At 43.6% G+C, this 18732-nt stretch overlaps 1 protein-coding gene across 2 annotated transcripts in view; it reads left to right on the top strand.

Annotated features, from left to right (window-relative positions):
- LOC122562497 (scavenger receptor class B member 1-like) overlaps window positions 1-18732 on the top strand; it is an 87544-nt gene that overhangs the window by 66257 nt on the left and 2555 nt on the right. The window contains exons 7-12 of one of the 2 annotated variants that reach the window (XM_043715333.1): window positions 5610-5728; window positions 8817-8890; window positions 11161-11212; window positions 12457-12603; window positions 15803-15916; window positions 16777-16982. In XM_043715333.1, coding sequence (XP_043571268.1) covers window positions 5610-5728; window positions 8817-8890; window positions 11161-11212; window positions 12457-12603; window positions 15803-15916 — 506 coding nt within the window. In that variant the 3' untranslated portion in view covers window positions 16777-16982. Of the gene's footprint in view, window positions 1-5609; window positions 5729-8816; window positions 8891-11160; window positions 11213-12456; window positions 12604-15802; window positions 15917-16776; window positions 16983-18732 lie in introns of those variants that run through there. The other variant, XM_043715332.1, reaches the window with a different exon arrangement.

Below are 18732 nucleotides of genomic sequence, written 5' to 3'. Positions count from 1 at the left end.
GTCTGACCTATCACCCTCACCTTGACCTCTTTCCACCTATCACATTTCCGACGCCCCTCCCCCAAGTCCCTCCTCCCTATCTTTTATCTTAGCCTGCTGGACCAACTTTCCTCATTCCTGAAGAAGGGCTAATGCCCGAAACGTCGATTCTCCTGTTCCCTGGATGCTGCCGGACCTGCTGCGCTTTTCCAGCAACACATTTCCATCCATATACACACTCCTCCAACTCATTTAGATATATGGGGTCCCAGCACTGATCCCTGTGGAACACCACTAGTCACAGATCTCCAGTCAGAAAAACACCCTTTTACTGTTACTCTGTCTTCTCTGACTAAACCAGTTCTGTATCCATCTTACCAGCTTATTGCAGATTCCAGGTGACTTCACCTTTTGTATCAACCTGTCATAAGGTTATGAATTTGGTTTTCCAGAAGGTTCAATGTAAAAGGTTAGTGGGTAAAATTAAAGCACATGGGATAGCAGGTAAGGGATTAGAATAGATTGAGAATTGGTTAATATTTGTGGCGTTGTGATTCAGAATAATTTTTTTTTCCATATGGGATGCAGTAACTATTATGACCAGTGTTTGGGCTCCAGCTGTTCACATTATGTATCAATAACCTGGATGAGGGAACCAAATGCAACATTTCCAAATTTGCAATGACACAAAACTGGATGGGATTGTGAATGATAAGAAGGCAAGTAGGTTTCAAGGTGATGCAGACAAGTTGAGTGAGTAGGCAAACTCCAGGCAGATGCAGTATAACATGGCTGGGTGTAAAAAGCTGAAAGGAAGAGTATTATTTAAATGGTGATACTTTGAGAAGGGTGGATGTACAAGGGGACCTGGGTGTTCTTGTACACCTGTCAACGGGCAGGTACAGCAAGCAATTAGGAAGGCAAATGGTATATTGTCCTTCATTGCAAATGGATTTGAGTTCAGGAGTCGGAATATCATTATAGAATCATAGCTTCCCTACAGTGTGGAAGCAAGCCATTTGGCCCATCGAGTTCGCATCGATCCTTTGAAGAGCATCCCACCCCTCTACCCTATCCCTGTATCCTTCAAGTAGCTTCTGCAGTTATACAGAGTGTTGTTGAGTGCTCCGTGCCTGCAGTGTAGTATGCAAGTTTAGTGTCCCTGATTCAGAAAAAAAGTAATTGCCATCAAGGGAATGCAATGAAGGTTCACACGGCTGATTCCAGGATGGTAGCTCTATGAGGAGAAGTTTGTTCCACTGGACCTGTATTCATCCTCCCACTTCCTCCAGACCAAAGGGGTAGCCATGGGCACACGTATGGGCCCCAGTTATGCCTGTCTCTTTGTTGGCTACGTAGAACAGCCCATCTTCCGTAGTTACACCGGCATCACTCCCCAACTCTTCCTCCGCTACATTGATGACTGCATTGGCGCCACCTCGTGCTCCCGCGAGGAGGTTGAGCAATTCATCAACTTCACCAATACATTCCACCCTGACCTTAAATTTACCTGGAACAGGAATTGGAAGTCCATGGTGAAGGTAAGGCATTGGGGGCCAGGGTAACAAAATTAATGGAGGAGGTGGAGGACGTGGGTTCTGTCCCGCACGTAGACGGGGAGTTCCTGAATTAAGGGGGACAGGACAGTGTCAAGGTATGCAGAGATGAGTTCAGTGGGGCAGGAGCAGGCTGAGACAGTGAGTGGACCTGGGCATTAGGTTTGTGAATTTTGGTAATAGGTAGGAATGGGTAGTGTGGGATTCGCTGACTATGAGTTTGGAGGCTGTGGGTGGGAGATACCCTGAGGTGATGAGGTTGTGGACGGTGTGGAAGATGATGGCTTGGTGATGGGAAGTGAGGTCGTAGTCAAAGGGGCAATAGGAGGAGTTGTCCATGAGTTGGCGCCTGGCTTCAGCGGTGTAGAGGTCAGTGCGCCAAACTACCATTGCACCCCCCCCCCCGCCACTGGTCTGATGGTGATGTTGGGGTTAGAGCAGAGGGCTGCACATTGCGAGGGTGAGAGGATGGAGTAGCTGAGCGGGGTAGACAAGTTGAGGCGTTCTGTGTAATGGCAGCAGTTGGGTATGGGGTGTCCAGGTAGATGGGATGTGTTGGAGGCACGCGAAGGGGTCCTTGGAGGGTGGGCAGGAGTCTTGATGGAAAAATAAACCCAGAGGTAGAGGCAGTGAAAGAAATGTTCAATGTCGCAATGCATGTTGAACTGATGGATGTGGGAATGCAGTGGGATGAAGGTGAGGCCTTTACTGAGGACTTGGTACCATCCTTTTGAATGGTCTACGTGTCCATCTTCCTACCCACCTATCTGCTCCACTCTCCTCTCCTACCTATCACCTTCTCCCCCATCTTCATCTACCTACCACATTCTTTGCTACCTTCCCCCCAGCTCCCCCCCTTCCCCCCTCCCAAACCCCCATTTATCTCTTCACCTTGGAGGCTTCCTGTCTCTATTCCTGATGAAGGGCTTTTGCCTGAAATGTTGATTTTCCTGCTCCTTGGATGCTGCTTAACCTGCTATACTTTTCCAGCACCATTCTGATCTAAACTCTGTATTCATGAGAGTTTGGAAAGATGTGAGGAGATCTGATTGAAACATATAAAATTCTAACAGGGCTGGAGAGACGAGATGCAGAGAAGATGTTTTCCCTGGTTGGGAAGTCTAGAACCTGGAGGTTATAGAGTAGACCATTTCGGACAGCAATAAGGAAGGATTTCTTCACTCAAAGGGAGTGAACATTTAGAATTCTCTACCACAAAAGGAAATGGAGGCCAAGCCACTGGGTATAGTCAAGAAAGAAACAAGATAATGTTTTATATTTTGAAGGTATCAAGGTAAAAAGTGGGAAGATGACATTGGGATAGAAGCATCAGTCTTGATCACATTGAATGTCAGAGCAGGCTCAAAGGGCCAGATGGCCTACTCCTGCTCCTAGTTGCTATGTTTCTAAGCTTCCTGTTGTAAATGGTGAGGAGGATAGCAACAGATTCCAGCAGGACATGCAGGCAAACACATGACAAATAAAATTTAAGGGAGGGAACCGTGAAGAAGAACGCAAGACAATATAAAATAAATCATACAATTTTAAGGAACATAAAAATCTTGTGGTGATTATACACAAAAGTCTGAAGAAGAATATTTAAAAAATGTGTGGGATTCTTGGCTTTGTAAGTAATAATATGTTAGATATAAGTTTATATTTTATAATTGTGTCTTTGATATTAGGTAAATGTATGTTACACATTCGTTTATGGATCAAGGGACAGATTCTGAAAACAAGGAAGTGATGCTGAACCTTCACAAACACTAGTTACATTGAAATTGGGATTTTGAGTTCAGTTCTGGACATTATACTTTAGGAAGAAGGTCTTGGCTTTGGAAAGGGAACAGAGACTCACCAGATGGGAACAGGGATCCGAGTCTTTCCTAATGACAGATTGGAGGAGCTGGGATCAATCTTCTTAGAGCAGAGCAAGTTTTGAAAGTAGAGATTCTTAAGGGGATTTTAATAAAGTAAGAATAAACTGTTCCTACTGGAATAGAGTCAGTAACCAGAGGGGTTGGATTTAAGTTGATTGACAAAAGGAGTAGAGTGGAGATGATGGAACATTTTTAACACAGTTGTGAACAGTGAGGAGGAGAGCAATGGCTCCAGGAGGTCATGTAGGCAAACACACTTTTACAGAAGTGCATTTCTGAAGAAGAATGCAAATGAGAAAATAATCTGAAATGTTAAACTGGAATTGGGCTATCAAAGGGGGGAACTGCATATATATTCAAAGGGGAGAAAACTTATTGCATTGTTCAGAAAGAACAGGGATGTGGGTGAGTGAGTGTCTCTGATTTCAGAAGTAGCTACAATGGAATGAGTGGTCTTCTATGTTCTCTCATTCTACAATTTGATAATGATTCATTGATCATTGAAACATAAAACAAAAGGAAAAACCATGTAAAAACACAAAGACTAGCATACATCAGGACTCTGGAGACAGAAATAACAGCAAAAGAAAGCAAAATGATGGTAGGAATTGAGAAAAAGACTTGGGAGGAATGTGAAGATTATTATAAATTTTTACAATGGCATTAAAATTCAAGTGTTGTCAAAGGTAATAAAGACCATTTTGTTTACTTAGAGATGTGGGTATCACTGGCTGGGTCAGTGTTTATTGCCCCTCTCTAGTTGCCCCTTGAGAAGGTGGGGGTGAGCTGCCTTCTTGAACCACTGCAGTCTATGTGCTGTAGATAGACCCACAATGTCCTTAGGGAGCGAGTTCCAGGATTTTGACCCAGTGATAGTGAAGGAACAGTGAAGGAATATTTCCAAGTCAGGGTGGTGAGGGGCTCGGAAGGAAAATTGGAGGAGGTGGTATTTGCATGTATTGGCTGCTTTTGTCCTTCTATAGGAAGTGGTTGTGGATTTGGATGGTGCTGTCTTTGGTGAATTTCTGCAGTGCATCTTGTAGATAGTACCTCCTGCTGCTACTGAGTGCCAGTCGGGGAGGGAGCAGATGTTTGTGGATGTGGTGCCAATCAAGTGGGCTGTTTTGTCCTGGATGGTGTAAAGCTTCTTGAGTGTTGTTGGAGCTGCCCCATCCAAGCAAGTGGGGATTATTCCATCACATTCCTGACTTGTGCATTATAGGTAGTCAGGAGTAAAGAGGTGGGCTACTCGCTGCAATATTACTAGCTTCCTATCAGTTCTTATATTTATGTGATGAGTCCAGTTGAGTTTCTCATCAATGGTAACTCTAGGATTAGTGGAGAATTAAATAATGACTTGCACATCCGAGGAAGACGGATCAATTCTCTCTTATCATTGTCATTTTTTTGTATTTGTTGCAGGGTCAATATCTGCAATTCACTCCCTAACAGCATTGTAGGTCTATCTCACCTCACAAGCTGCTGTGGTTCAAGAACAGGCATAAACCATTCGGCCCATTGTAGACTGCCCCACCATGGCTGATCTGACCCAGGCCTCAACTCCTCTTTCATGCCAGGTCCTCATAGCCCTCAACTCCCTGATATTTGAAAGAATTGTCTGCCTTCTCTTTGAATACTTTCAGTGATCTAGCTTCCACAACTCTCTGTGATAGAGAATTCCAGACGTTCATTGGCATCTGGAAGAAGAAATTCCTTTGTATTTCAGTTTTAACTAAGTGTCCCCTCATTTTAATTCTGTCCTCCAGTTTGAGACTCACCCACCAGTGGGTATTCTGTAAAACCCCTCAGAATCTGATATGTTTCAATAAGATCACCCCTCATTCTGCTATGAAGACAGCTCACTGCAAACTTCTCAAGAACCATTAGGCCAGGCAATTAATATGTATCTATGAAGGAGCAGTGCTCCAAAAGCTAGTGCTTACAAATAAACCTGTTGGACTATAACCTGGTATGGGTGATTTTTAACTTTGTCCACTCCGGTCCAACACGGGCACCTCCACATCAATAATTATCTAGGCAGATGTACCCACTTCCCTGAACAAATTAAAAGAAGGTCTTGTAGGAAAGGATTGTTGTTGCTGTGTGAATGCTTGTCTTGCATGTACAGTTATAATTCAATTGTAAAGTATTGTAGCGCTTTAATTTGGGCTGACTGTAAACTGTTCACTTTCAGATTCTCAAGTCTTCATCTCACACCCACACTTCTACAATGCTGACCCTGTGTTGTGGGAGGCTATCAAAGGATTACATCCCAATGAGAGAGAACATGCACTTTTCATTGACATCCATCCGGTAAGTAAGATTTCAGAATTATTACAATACTGAAGGAAGTTTTTCGGCCCATCGTACCTGCTCCAACTTTCTGTGCATTTTAACTTAATCTGAATCTCCTGCCTTTTCTCCTGTAACTCTGTTTATATTTTAAGGGTCATCTAATACCCTCAACTGAATCTGCATCCTCCAGACTTGCAGACAATGCATTCCTAAGTCAGTGTGAAAAAGATCTTCAAAGGCAGATCAACCAATAAAATGAACAAAACAAAGTCGACCTTCCTGATTATTGGCATTTCATGTGGGTCCAATGTGGAGTAACCGAGAATAGGCTCAATATGAGAAAGAATATTTTATATTTTATTTTCTCTTATTCTTCTCTGTTCCAAAATAAATACTTGTTTTGCCTAATCTTCCTTTGTCATGAAAGCTTCTTACTCTGGGATCATTATGAGTGAATCTTCCAAACATTCACCTGGTCTTGAGTTTCTACCTGAAGCAAGGTGAGAAGGGCTGGATCAAGTATTCAAATAACCTCACAGCTGAACAATAATATCCTCCTTAATGTAAGAGCTCATTATTTTCTTCTAAATTGAATGGTTTCTTGTTCTGAACCTTTTAAAGCTTTCTGTTTCTGTGTTGCTCTTAATACTTTACTGTTTAAGATATATTTTATGTTCGTATTTCATTTCAATTCTCACCTCATGTGTCTGCGTTAAATTTAATCTCACACTGACTGACTGCCTACTCTGTTAGCAATATTCACTTGACAAGACTTGAGGTGCCCGATTTAATTACTTTGTATCATCCTTACTTGTATTATCCTTACTTTGTATCATCTGCAGATTTGCAGATATCTTTGTTACACCCAATTTCAGACCAATTCTATCATGAGGGGACACAGTTAACACCTTGCTCAGGAGAGCCATGGGGATTGGGGTCACAGGTGGCTGCATCTGCTGACACTGCATACCTTGCATTCAGGTGAAGTTCTGAATTGGACTTGCAGATAAATAGCTGTATCCAACAGGGGGAGGCTGATCCAGTGTTCTGCATGTCAATGGGCCTGCAGACCATTGGGGTGACTGGTCTTTTGGTAATCGGATCCTAAAATACTTAAGCAACAGGATTCTTCCTTGTGCCCTCGGTGATTAGGGAATAGTGTCCAAGGTGATGTCAATTTTCCTGAATGCTATTCAAACAACAATGCATTGTTTTGGAGATAGACTGTGTAATGAGCCGATGCTACCAAATCATATTCGGGTTTGGGAATGGAAAGGGAAGAATTAAAGCTCAGACCACTCGATCTAAATCAGGCAAAGCTCAGCAGGGTAAAGATACGGCTAAAATTGGTGTTTAGCTTTTTCAAACCATTGCTTCGGTCTTTGTGTTATTTTAAGCTTTATTATTTCCACTCATTATTCTGTTCCAGATGGAAATGATCACAGGTTTGGAAAGTGTTGTCTAAGGATCTTACAAGAATTTCAACAGAGTTTAGAGGGTTGGGGGTTGAGTTACTTGCAGCAGAATTCTGCGCAATTGTCACTTGACCCAAAACGTTAACTCTGCTTTCTCTGCACAAATGCTATCAGACCAGTTGAGCTTTTCCAAACTAGATATGCATGCGAAACATGGAAAACACAGCAGGCAGGCACCATCAGGAGGTGGAGAAGTCAATGTTTCAGGTATAACCCTTTTTCAGGACTGGGAGTGGATGTAGGGGGAGCTGCAGAGAAAGTGGGTGGTGGGGCAGAGTGGTGAAGTGGGAATAGGTGAAGACAGGTAGAGGGTACGACCTGTTTGGTGGCAGGAGGAGTGGAAGGGAGTTGGGGGATTGGAAGGGAGGCTATTTGAAATTGGAGAACTCAATGTTGAGTCTTCAGGACTGTAGGCTACTCAGACAGAAGATGAGGTGTGGTTCTTCCAGTTTGCGGTTTGGTTTGTTGTGGCAATAGAGGAGGCCAAGGATGGTCATGTCAGAAAGGGAGTGGGAAGAGGTATTAAAATGGGTGGTGACCGGGGGATCTGGTTGGCTCCTGCGGGCCTGGTTGAGATGCTCGGTGAACTTTCCCCAAGTTCACATTTGGTCACCCCGACGTAGAGAAGGCCACACCTGATGCAGTGAACTAGGTTGGAAGAGAGGCAGGTTTACCTCTGTCTCACCTGGAACGACTGTCTCGGGCCTGGGATGGAGGTGAGGGGGGTAGTGTACTGGCGGGTTTTGCATCTTTTCCAGTTGCAGGGCAAGGTACCTGGGTGTTCAGGGGGGTTGGTGGGGAGAGTGGCGCAAACTCAAGGACTATCAACGGGAATGTTCCTTGCAGAAGGCAAAGAGGGATGGAGAGGGGAACATGTTCTTGGTGGTGAGGTCTAGTTGGAGTTGGCAGAAGTGTTTAAGGATGATGCGTTGGATGCAGAGACACATGGGGTGGTAGGTGAGGACAAGGGGGTCTCTGTCTTTGTTGTGTTTGGGGGATTGTTTAGAGGAATGGAATGGGGAAATGAGGTGGTGCAATGGAGGCCTGTCTGGATGATAGACGGGAAAATCACATTATTTGAAATAGATGAACATCTGGGAATGTCTCCTCGTCTGATACAACGGAGGCGGAGGAATTGGGAGAAGGGGATGGAGTTCTTGCAGGATACTGGGTGGGAGGAGGTATAGTCCAGGTAGTTATGGGAGGCTGTGGGTTTATTGCAAACGTCCATCTGGGGTCTGTCACTGGAAATGGAAATGGAGAGGTCAAGAAAGCTTTTCCAGAAATTTTTATTTTTGTTTTTGATTTCCAGCATCTGCAGTTCTTTTGATTTTATTGGGGTGTGAATGATGCTCTTTAATGAATCTGCTTCCATTTTGAAAGATACCGAGTAAATTTAGAATTCCATCTCCTTTCTTAGAGCTGTAAGCTCCTTTGGGAAAAAGAAATGAAAGTTATGTCTGACTGGATAATCAGTTTGAGTTTTGACACAGTTGATTAGAAAGGGAGTAATGTAATGAAAGATCAGCCATGTGAAAACTGATTAATGTAACCAGTTACTGAGTAAGATGAGCCAATCTACACTTCATGCAAAATATTTTAAAGGTAATTTTCTTATTTTCCTCTTGCAGTTGTCTGGAATTCCATTGAATGTCTCAATTAAATTACAGTTGAACCTGTTTCTAAAATCTGCAAAAGGAATATTGTAAGTGAGTTTGGATCATTTTTGTAAACTTCTGGGAGAGTGGGAGAGAGGGGCTGCAGTTTAATTTTTAAATTTATCATTGCCAGTGGCACGGTGGCTCAGCGGTTAGCACTGCTGCCTCACAGCGCCAGGGACCCGGGTTCAATTCCAGCCTCAGGTGACTGTCTGTGTGGAGTTTGCACATTCTCCCCGTGTCTGCGTGGGTTTCCTCCAGGTGCTCTGGTTTCCTCCCATAGTCCAAAGATGTGCAGGTTAGGTGAATTGGCCATGCTAAATTGCCCATAGTGTTAGGTGCATTAGTCAGATGGTCTGGCTGGGTTACTCTTCAGAGGGTCGGTGTGGACTTGTTGGGCCAAAGGGCCTGTTTCCACTCTGTAGGGAATCTAATCTAATCTAATCTAATCTAAAATGTAACCCCATCCTAAACCAAACTTGAACCACCACAACATATCCTTAACCATAACCGTCCTAACTACCTTAACCTGATCCACCCATCTGCACAGGTAGTTTTGAATTCTGGAAATTGAGTGAATGAGCGATGGGGACAGAAAGATTTGTAGGTGGAAATAGAAACGATTCTACAGAAGTTGAACCAGTCTGTATCCTTCTCCCAGAATCTACAACCTTCCACCACCCACCCAGTGTCCATACCCATTCTCCAATTCTGTACCCTATTCTCATTGTCCACCACCGACAAGACACTGATGGAGGGTCAGTGCTGAGGGAGTGACACACTGTCGGAGGGTCAGTGCTGAGGGAGTGACACACTGTCGGAGGGTCAGTGCTGATGGAATGCTGCACTGTCGGAGGGTCAGTGCTGATGGAATGCTGCACTGTCGGAGGGTCAGTGCTGAGGGAGCGCCACATTGTTGGAGGGTCAATGTTGAGGGAGTGCCGAACTATCGGAGAGTCAGTGTTGAGAGAGTGCCGCACTCTCCCAGGGTCAGTGCTGAGGGAGTGCCGCACTGTCGGAGGGTCAGTGTTGAGGGAGTGCCGCACTGTCGGAGGGTCAGTGTTGAGGAAGTGCCGCACTCTCCCAGGGTCAGTACTGAGGGAGTGCTGCACTGTTAGAGGGTCAGTGCTGAGGGAGTGCCGCACTGTCGGAGGGTCAGTGTTGAGGGAGTGCCGCACTGTCAGAGGGTCAGTGCTGATAGAGCACCACACTGTTCGGGTGTCAATGCTGAGGGAGTGATGCACTGTTGGAGGGTCAATACTGAGGGAGTGCCACACTGTTGGAGGGTCAGTGCTGAGTGAGTGCTGCACTGTCGGAGGGTCAGTGTTGAGAGAGTGCCGCAGTGTCAGAGGGTCAGTGCTGAGGGAGTACTCCACTGTCTCAGTTGCTATTTTCTATTTGAAAGATTCAGAGCTGATCTGCTTTTGAGGTGGTTGTAAAAGGTCTGGTGATACGTTTTCCAGGAAGAGGTGGACAGTTTGTACTAACCACCCAGTATTGAAAATTACAGAGAGTATTTTGGAGATTATTAATAGAGAACATCATCGAAAACTTAACGTAGGAAGCTCTTCAGCCCATCATCTCTCCACAACAGTTGCTGCTAGTTCTTCAACTGCAGCTTGATGTTAACTTCTTCCTCAGTACCCCACAATGAAATGGCGAAACCATGAATGTCGCCTCTGGTATTCCGAAAGCTGTTGGAATTGTCTATTTGGTCAATATCAGAAATGGATGCTCATCCAGCCCCAGTTCGTACAGAACAAGACTTCTGCTTTGAAAGAGAACAGTGAGCAGGCTGGTGACATTCTCTGAGCTGAAAATGTGTTGCTGAAAAAGCACAGCAGGTCAGGCAGCATCCAAGGAGCAGGAGAATCGACGTTTCGGGCATGAGCCCTCCTTCAGGAATGAGGAAAGTGTGTCAGCTCTGATCTCCAGCATTTGCAGTCCTCACTTTCTCCTTGGTGACATTCTCTGCTGATTTCACCCTGGAAAAAGGAATTGCAAAGATATGCAATATCACTGACTCAGTTTGCAATCTGTTGTTCAATTTAATTTGACACTGATAAAAATTACAGCCTGGTGATAGCGCAGGAACACGTACTTTCCAGGTGGTACTGTTCTTTGACACCAAATAACAAATCAGATCCCTTTTATTACAATTAGGTGATAGAGAGTGTTATTTTACCTTGAAAAGGTTTATCCATGGACTCAGGAAACAAGGTCAACATAAAATTGTTAGTTCTACATGTGATCGGATTCTGAAATGTTTACCTAGTTTATTGTGTAACACTGTAACCTTTCCTCTTCACTCTTTTAGAATAACTGAAAAAATGCAGACTATGCTCCTTCCTTTAATTTGGTTTGATGAGGTAAGTTAATCACATTTTGGTCAATTTCACCTCTACCCAGTATCATGTAGAACATGGGAACTGACTGAATTGTTCCCATAGTGAAGCTCACAAACTGAAAGAAATTGCTTGTTTTGTTTTTGCTAAATGAAAGCTAGAAAAATAGTGTTAATTATTCAGTCCTGGAGACATCAACTAATGAAGGGCTTCACAGGGTTAACTGACAGAATCATCCTGGTTCCCTCGGGGGCAGTTTGTCAAAGGGATGCGATGGAACAGAAAAAGCCCTTACTTGCTCTTCCAACAGAAATGTAAACCCTTTGAAAGCGGTAACAGTTGATACTTCTGATCAATTGTTCAGAGATGTTGCGACACGTGTCTCAACAGTTTGGAACTGGGTGCTCTGGCTGAAAGGTAGGTGCACTACCACTGCACCACAAGAACCCAAAATGGTAACCTGCCTGTAATCAGATTAACCAGTAGGTGCTGGGATTAATCACAACATCTGGGGAATCTGACCAGAAAACTTGTGACTGATTGAGAGCAGTCAGTGTATGAACTGATATTGGATCAGCACCACTCCCCTCCCCCCCAACCATCTCTGCAGGCTCTCTGTATATCACAATCGGATATTGTGCCAGTTGCTCTGCTATCTTTGTGGTGCTGGTGATGAATATCATTTTATTTTGCTGCTGCTCATTCCATACACGTACCACCCTCTGTGTGAAAAAGATGCCCATCAGGCCCCTTGTAAATCTTTCCCCTCTCACCTTAAACCTATGGTCCCTAGTTTTGGACTCCCCCACCCTTGGCTATTCATTCTATCCATGCTCTCCATGATTTTATAAACTCAGCCTTGAGATAAAAACTCCAGCTTATCCAGTCTCTCCATATAGCTCAAACCCAATAGTTCCAGCAACCCTTTTCAGTTTAACAGCAAACTTCCTATAGAAGAGTGACTAGAATTGGACAAAGTATTCTAAATGTAGCCTCACCAATGTCTCATACACCAGTAACATGACGTCCCAACTGCTGTACTCAATGCACTGAACATTGAAGGCAAGCATGGCAAATTATTTCTTGACCCCCCTGTCTACCTGCAACGCCACTTTCCAGGAACTATGTGCCTTCAATCCCACTGTTTCTTTGTTCAACAACATTCCCCAGGATCCAGTAACATGATTTCCTTAATAGTGAAAATCAGAATCAATGTCTTTTATTGTGTTTATCAATTGACTCATGTTGACAAATTTTGTTTCCTTCAGAGTGGAAATATTGATGGTCAAATTCTAGACTATTTTTATACCTTCATGGTGGTCATACCAAGGGTTCTCCAATACGTCCAGTTCATCATCCTCGGACTTGGGGCCCTGGTTATTGCTGCAACTCTTGGAATTATTCTTCTGCAACAGGTGAGGAAAATGAATAGCCCATGGAACTCAAATTGTATATTCATCATCAGCTTTGGCAATTTGCACCAAGAAATCCAATTTAAATACAAGTATATTTTCCTAAAATTGATTCTAAATGCAGAAAAAATAATATTCACAAGCCTTAGACTTAGACAAAACATAAAATTAAAATAATATTGCAGTGAATAATGTAAATATTTAAATAAGGACCAATAAGTTGATATTTGGAAATTACAAACATAATATGAGAAATGAATGTGCTTCTATTAAAATTCATTTTGTGAAGAGAACTTATTTTAATAGTTATTCACTCTCAGGATGTGGGCATCATTGGCTGGGCCCAGTATTTATTGCCCGTCCCTAGTTGCCCCTTGAGAAGATGGGGGTGAGCTGCCTTCTTGAACATTGACCCACAATGTCCTTAGGGAGGGAATCCCAGAAGTTTGACTCAGTGACACTGAAGGATAGGCGATATATTTCTAAGTCAGGGTGGTGAGTGGCTTTGAGGGGAACTTGCTGGAGGTGGTGTTCCCATGTCCTTCCCTTGCTTCATCTCCTCCCCCACTCACCTATTGTACTCTATGCTACTTTCTCCCCACCCCCACCCTCCTCTAGCTTATCTCTCCACGCTTCAGGCTTTATTCCTGATGAAGGGCTTTTGCCCGAAACGTCGATTTTGCTGCTCCTCGGATGCTGCCTGAACTGCTGTGCTCTTCCAGCACCACTGATCCAGAATCTGGTTTCCAGCATCTGCAGTCATTGTTTTTACCTCCTTCCCTTGCTTCCCTGTCCTTCCAGATGGAACTGGTTGTGGGTTTGAAAGGTGTTCTTGAAGGATCTTACGTGAGTTTCTGCAGTGCATCTTGTAGATAGTACACACTGCTACTACTGAGCATCGGTGGTGGAGGAATTGGATGTTTGTAGTGAACGTGATGCTAATCAAATGGCTGCTTTGTCCTGGACAATGTGTTATGATTCCCATAACTTTGAAAACATAATTAGAAATTCTGGTTGATAGCTGAAAGAATGACACGACAATGTTTCACATTTTAAAACTTTTACTATAACAACCAAAATAAGAGGACTATTGACTGTATAGGATTATTGACTATAGTTTATTATTGACTAAATGTTGCTGTTGTGGACAGCTTAAACTTTAAATCAGAAAACTGATTGAAGAGAAAAGAGCATTCCCTTTTTAGTATTAACACAACTGAAAAACCCACTTTAGATTATATGTTAAACTTCTACTAAAGTATCAATCAATTTTCCCAGAGCCAGGGGAACTTGCTAGCTCCTAAAGGTTCACTTCTATTTCTTCTTTTCCTTTCAAAGCCTGGAAACATCAATTTCAAGGCTATCCCTCATGGTTCGGATTTTTCCTGCTGTTTCCTGCTCTCATCATAAGCTAGGCAAATCCTTCTGGCTTCATTTCAAATCATCATGAATGTAGACTTTGTAATCAGCGAATGTAGACTTTGTAATCTGAGTGTGAGCTCACAGCTGCTATCCTATGCAATAAATCACTGAAACTCTCAGGCATCTTCAGATCCTTCTCTCCCAGATCATAGCAGATTGCCTGGGTCTCTGAGTTTCAGGAATATCTTAGATTTTGAGAGGGGAAGGGTTTCTATCTCCACGGCAATGTGAATTGCACGGGCCTTGAATCAAGGTAGAATTGCTGATTAGCTATCATTCACATCCTGACTCTTTCTTTTTATCTTGGAAGAAAATGTTCAATTTAAAGTATAGCTGTTTACAGCCTTTCTCAATGCCTTTGAGTGACGTTGGAGACGATCCCCCTCAGTCTAATGATTGGAAATTCAGATGCTGCTGCCATTGTTTCCAAGTCTGAATACTTTAGATATTCTTCTGAGCAAAATGTTCTGGGATTTTCTCTAAATTTTGAAGACCAGACAGTTCGCAGGTCAACGGCAAAAACAACTCACATGATAGCCTTCATTTTACCCTAATTTAACAGTCTAATCCCAAAACATAACAATCTTAGAACTGCAGGTGGCCTCCAATGGCAGAATTGTCATTGGAACCAGGCTCTGGTGTGAGTTGGAGAAGATTTCTCACGGTCAGATAGGCAGAGGGCAGTCAGGGAGGTACAGGATGAGGTGGGGATGAGGTCAGGAGGGAAGGATAAAGGAGCAAATGTGGTCATCGAGCTACGAGGACCTCCACATGGGACAGGATACCCACATAGAATCGCCAACCCATGTCCAACAGGAGACGCACAGCTGAAACCCAACACTAGACCCCCCGCCCCCACCAAACCACAGTGTGTTAAAGAGCAGTGCAAGGGACAGGTGGTGAGGATGAGTGAAACTCATAATGCCCATTCATTGGTCACTTCTAAGTTCAAACAGGATCATGTGTGGGCAGATTGTCTTTCTGCCCTCTGCCCCACTGTAGTTTGGGCCGGTCAGGGTTTGCAGGTATGACGGACAGATACAAGGCATGAGTTTCCACCCACCCTCTTCGCCTGACCCTATTGCAGATTGACAGCATAGTTCCTGTCCCAATATATGTATTAGGAGGATTTGTTGTGACCCTAAATGGGTGAACAACTGGCAATGGTGAGACAAAATTGTTCTGGAATTCTCTCCTGGAACCCTGTTCCACTTTTTTATCATCTTTTGCAACTGTCCTAAACCCAATTATGACCAAACTTTTATTAACTCATTATATTGCCCCAATCTTGGGGACCTTTGTTTTGTTACTGATCTTATATAACACACCTTTATTTTTGTTCCTGGTGTCCCTTTCCCTTTGCTTGACTCAATCGGACAGTTTTGTGAGCAGATCCTAGCAAACTGATATGAGAATGACCCTGAGCTGATCAGTAGTGTTGGCACTGGAATGTTAATCCAGCTCTCACTGTCTGCCACCACTCTAATCTGAACATAGGGCAATTGGACTTGCCCACAGTTCAAAACACCACCTTTTAGAATACAACACGTTGAGGTTGTGTAAAACAGAAGAGACCAAATTACAAACTGTTCAGTGTTAATGATACATTAATTAAAAATCCAGCACTAAGAATTATACAATTAACAAATTGATGACTCATTGTTCATACATTCCTTCTGTTCACTGTGCAGGCTGCACACAGTAAATGGGATCTGGATTGGGATTTCCAGAAAATGAATTCTCACCTTGTTTTTCTCGATTATTCTGGTTTCTTTTCTAGAACAAAGATAGAAAGTCAGTCACAGAGTGGATTAGTGATAAATCTACCGCTTCTGGAAAAGCCCCAGTTTTGGTGTGTGCCAATGAGAAGCTGAAAACTGAATCTCATTTCTAGGTGAGTTTAAACTTCAGCCCATCTCCTCTTCTGATTGAGGAGAGGTGTTTGAGAGGGAGGACATGAAGGGAGGAAAATGGGGTGGTTCAAAGAAGTTTGATGAGGTTTAGGCATTGGGTGTTTGAGGGGGTTTGGAATAGAGCTTTTAGGGTCTTGGGTTGAGGTCTCAGCAGGTTTAGGATCTATTGTTTGGGGGGTTTCAGGGCATTGGGGATGTGCTGAAGGAGTCATCTTAGGATGGGCAGAGGAGGGGGCTAAGCAGAGTGGGGAGAGAACATTGTGTCAGTTAACATACTTGGGGTTTGTAACAGTGAGATAGAATTTCCAGTTGCTGCTTCTCCAAGTTCACTGAATAATTTATTATAAAGTAAAAGTCAATTAATGCATCAAACACTGATCAGTTCCATATTTTGCAGTATGTCTGAACTGACATTTTCCACTAACAAGTCCACTAACATTCCAAATGTCTAACATCTACCACAAAGTTTAATTTCCTTCTGAATACCCCCTCCTCTGTTCCCTTCCCCAGTGCTATTGTGACCTGGTGACCCCCAAGCCTCTAGTGTTCCATCGCCCCCAGTGTTCCATCCAGAGCTCTATGCCCCAATGCTCCCAGTGTCCTTTACCTAATTGCCCCAGTACTCCATCACTGCCGGTGTCCTATTGCACCCCCACACCCCAGTCCCATGCCCCAGTGCTGTATCATCTCAAGTGTTCTATCACCCCATTCCTCTGAACCTTATGCCCCATCTGCCCCAGTGCTCCATCTGCCCCAGTGCCCCATCTGCCCCAGTGCCCCATCTGCCCCAGTGCTCTCTATGCTCCCAGTGTCACTGGTAAATCTCATCTTTCTTTTTTAGCACCTTCAAAGCCGTGAAGAAGAAAAGAAGAAAGTTCTAGAAGGTTGTCTCACTACATTTACTGATCTAGGATTGCTGAATGATGAACGAAATGAATTTGGAATCTGAACTGATTGCTATAATGTTGTTCTCAAACTTTTGCTAAAATATCAAAAATCTCCAATCTCTTGATAAGGTTGACAAAACAAAATTAAAGGAAATTTTAACCAGAACTGTGTCTATCTTAATGAATGTCAACGAGCCAGTGCAGACTTGTAAAGGGCGGGCTGTGCCAAATGAATGAAAATTAATTTCTGTGATGAAGGAACAGATGTGGTGGATATTGTCTATATAGATTTTAAGAAAGTGTTAGACATGAAAAGGTGGTTAACAAAACTGTGGTTATTGGAATTGGGTGGTTCATCATTCATTGGATTTTTAAAAATTGGGTTAAGGACAGAAAATAGTGAGAAGTGGTAATTAGCGGTTTTTCAGGCAGGAAAATGGAATTCTCCAAGGGTCATGGTTAGGGTGATGGCTCTATTTAACATGTACATAAATTACTTAGATACCAGAGGACAGAGTAACCTTTTAAAATTTGCCAATGATATCAAACTTGGAACAATGGCAAACTGTGAATACAATATCAATCAGGGGTCATAAGCAGGTTAGAATGGACAGGCATGTGGAAGATGGAGTTTAGTAGAGAGTGTTCTGAGGGAGATGCCAGGTACAGTGTTGTTACACAGGGAGTGCCACTGATCTGGCACATGCTGTCACAACAGTTTCGAAGTGTGTGGTGCTGGAAAAGCACAGCTGGTCAGGTAGCATCCGGGGAGCAGGAGGATGTTCCTGATGAATAGCTTATGCTCAAAATGTCAATTCTCCTGCTCCTTGGATGCTGCCTGACTGGCTATGCTTTTCTAGCACCAACGCTGATCTCCAGCATCTGCAGTCCTCACTTTCTTCTGTCACAAGAGGTTGCAATGTAAACACATCCTGGCCACATATCTCCCCCATGATGCATTTCTGATGCCAACATTGGCAAATATAACGTTTGGATGATGTTCATCCATCGAGGTGAAGGTGAAGGTTAGGTTCCAATGGGTTTGTTGGGGTCAGAAGCCAATCTGTGCCCAGACCAATCTACTGAATATAGGACAGGAACTCGGGTAAATGATTGAGGTCGGGACAAGTTGTTGGTGAGTTCTGAGGGAGATGTCCGAAAGCAGTTCTTTACACAGCCAATACAGTATTAAGAATCTCAAACTCACTGCACATGAGAAGGGAGGAATAATTGCAAAGGTACATTGGTTGAAAAGTTGAGAAGAATCAAATTGTAGGACACAGGGGCAGTGCAGCTGAATGGGACTGAATGGTTTGCTCCACAAAGGGATTAGAGACATAACCAACTGCAGATGCTAGAACCCAAGGTAGACAGGAAAGAGGCTGGAAAAACACAGCAAGCCAGGCAGCTATATTACAAAGAGGTGGCAAAAATGATCTCTTTCTGCACCATTATCCCTGTTCCTGGACACTGTCTGGACTTAGTCAGTCTCTTCACAAACTTGATTTCACATTTGACCTTGAGGTGAACTTCTAACCTTGAAAACATCATCTGACTCTGCCCAGGTCTCAGTCACCTCCCCTGTTGAAGACCTCACTCATATATTCATTATCTCTCATCCTGACTAGTTCAGCATGCTCCCGGCCTCCCACATTCTCTCCTCTGAACACTTGGGCTCAAACAAAATTTTGTTGCTCATGTCTTCATTCATACCAAGCTCTGTTAACCATCACCCCAGTGCTCAATAACTCCCTGTTACCCATCACCCCCGTGCTCAATATCCCCCTGTTACCCATTACCCCCCGTGCTCAATAACCCCCTGTTACCCATCAGCCCTGTTGTCCATCACCCCTGTGTTCATTAACCCCGTTACCCATCACCCCTGTGCTCATTAACCCCCGTTACCCATT

This window comes from Chiloscyllium plagiosum, chromosome 25 (assembly GCF_004010195.1).
Source record: "Chiloscyllium plagiosum isolate BGI_BamShark_2017 chromosome 25, ASM401019v2, whole genome shotgun sequence".
Lineage (NCBI taxonomy): Eukaryota > Metazoa > Chordata > Chondrichthyes > Orectolobiformes > Hemiscylliidae > Chiloscyllium > Chiloscyllium plagiosum.
This window is presented reverse-complemented; position numbering and strand designations above follow the sequence as displayed.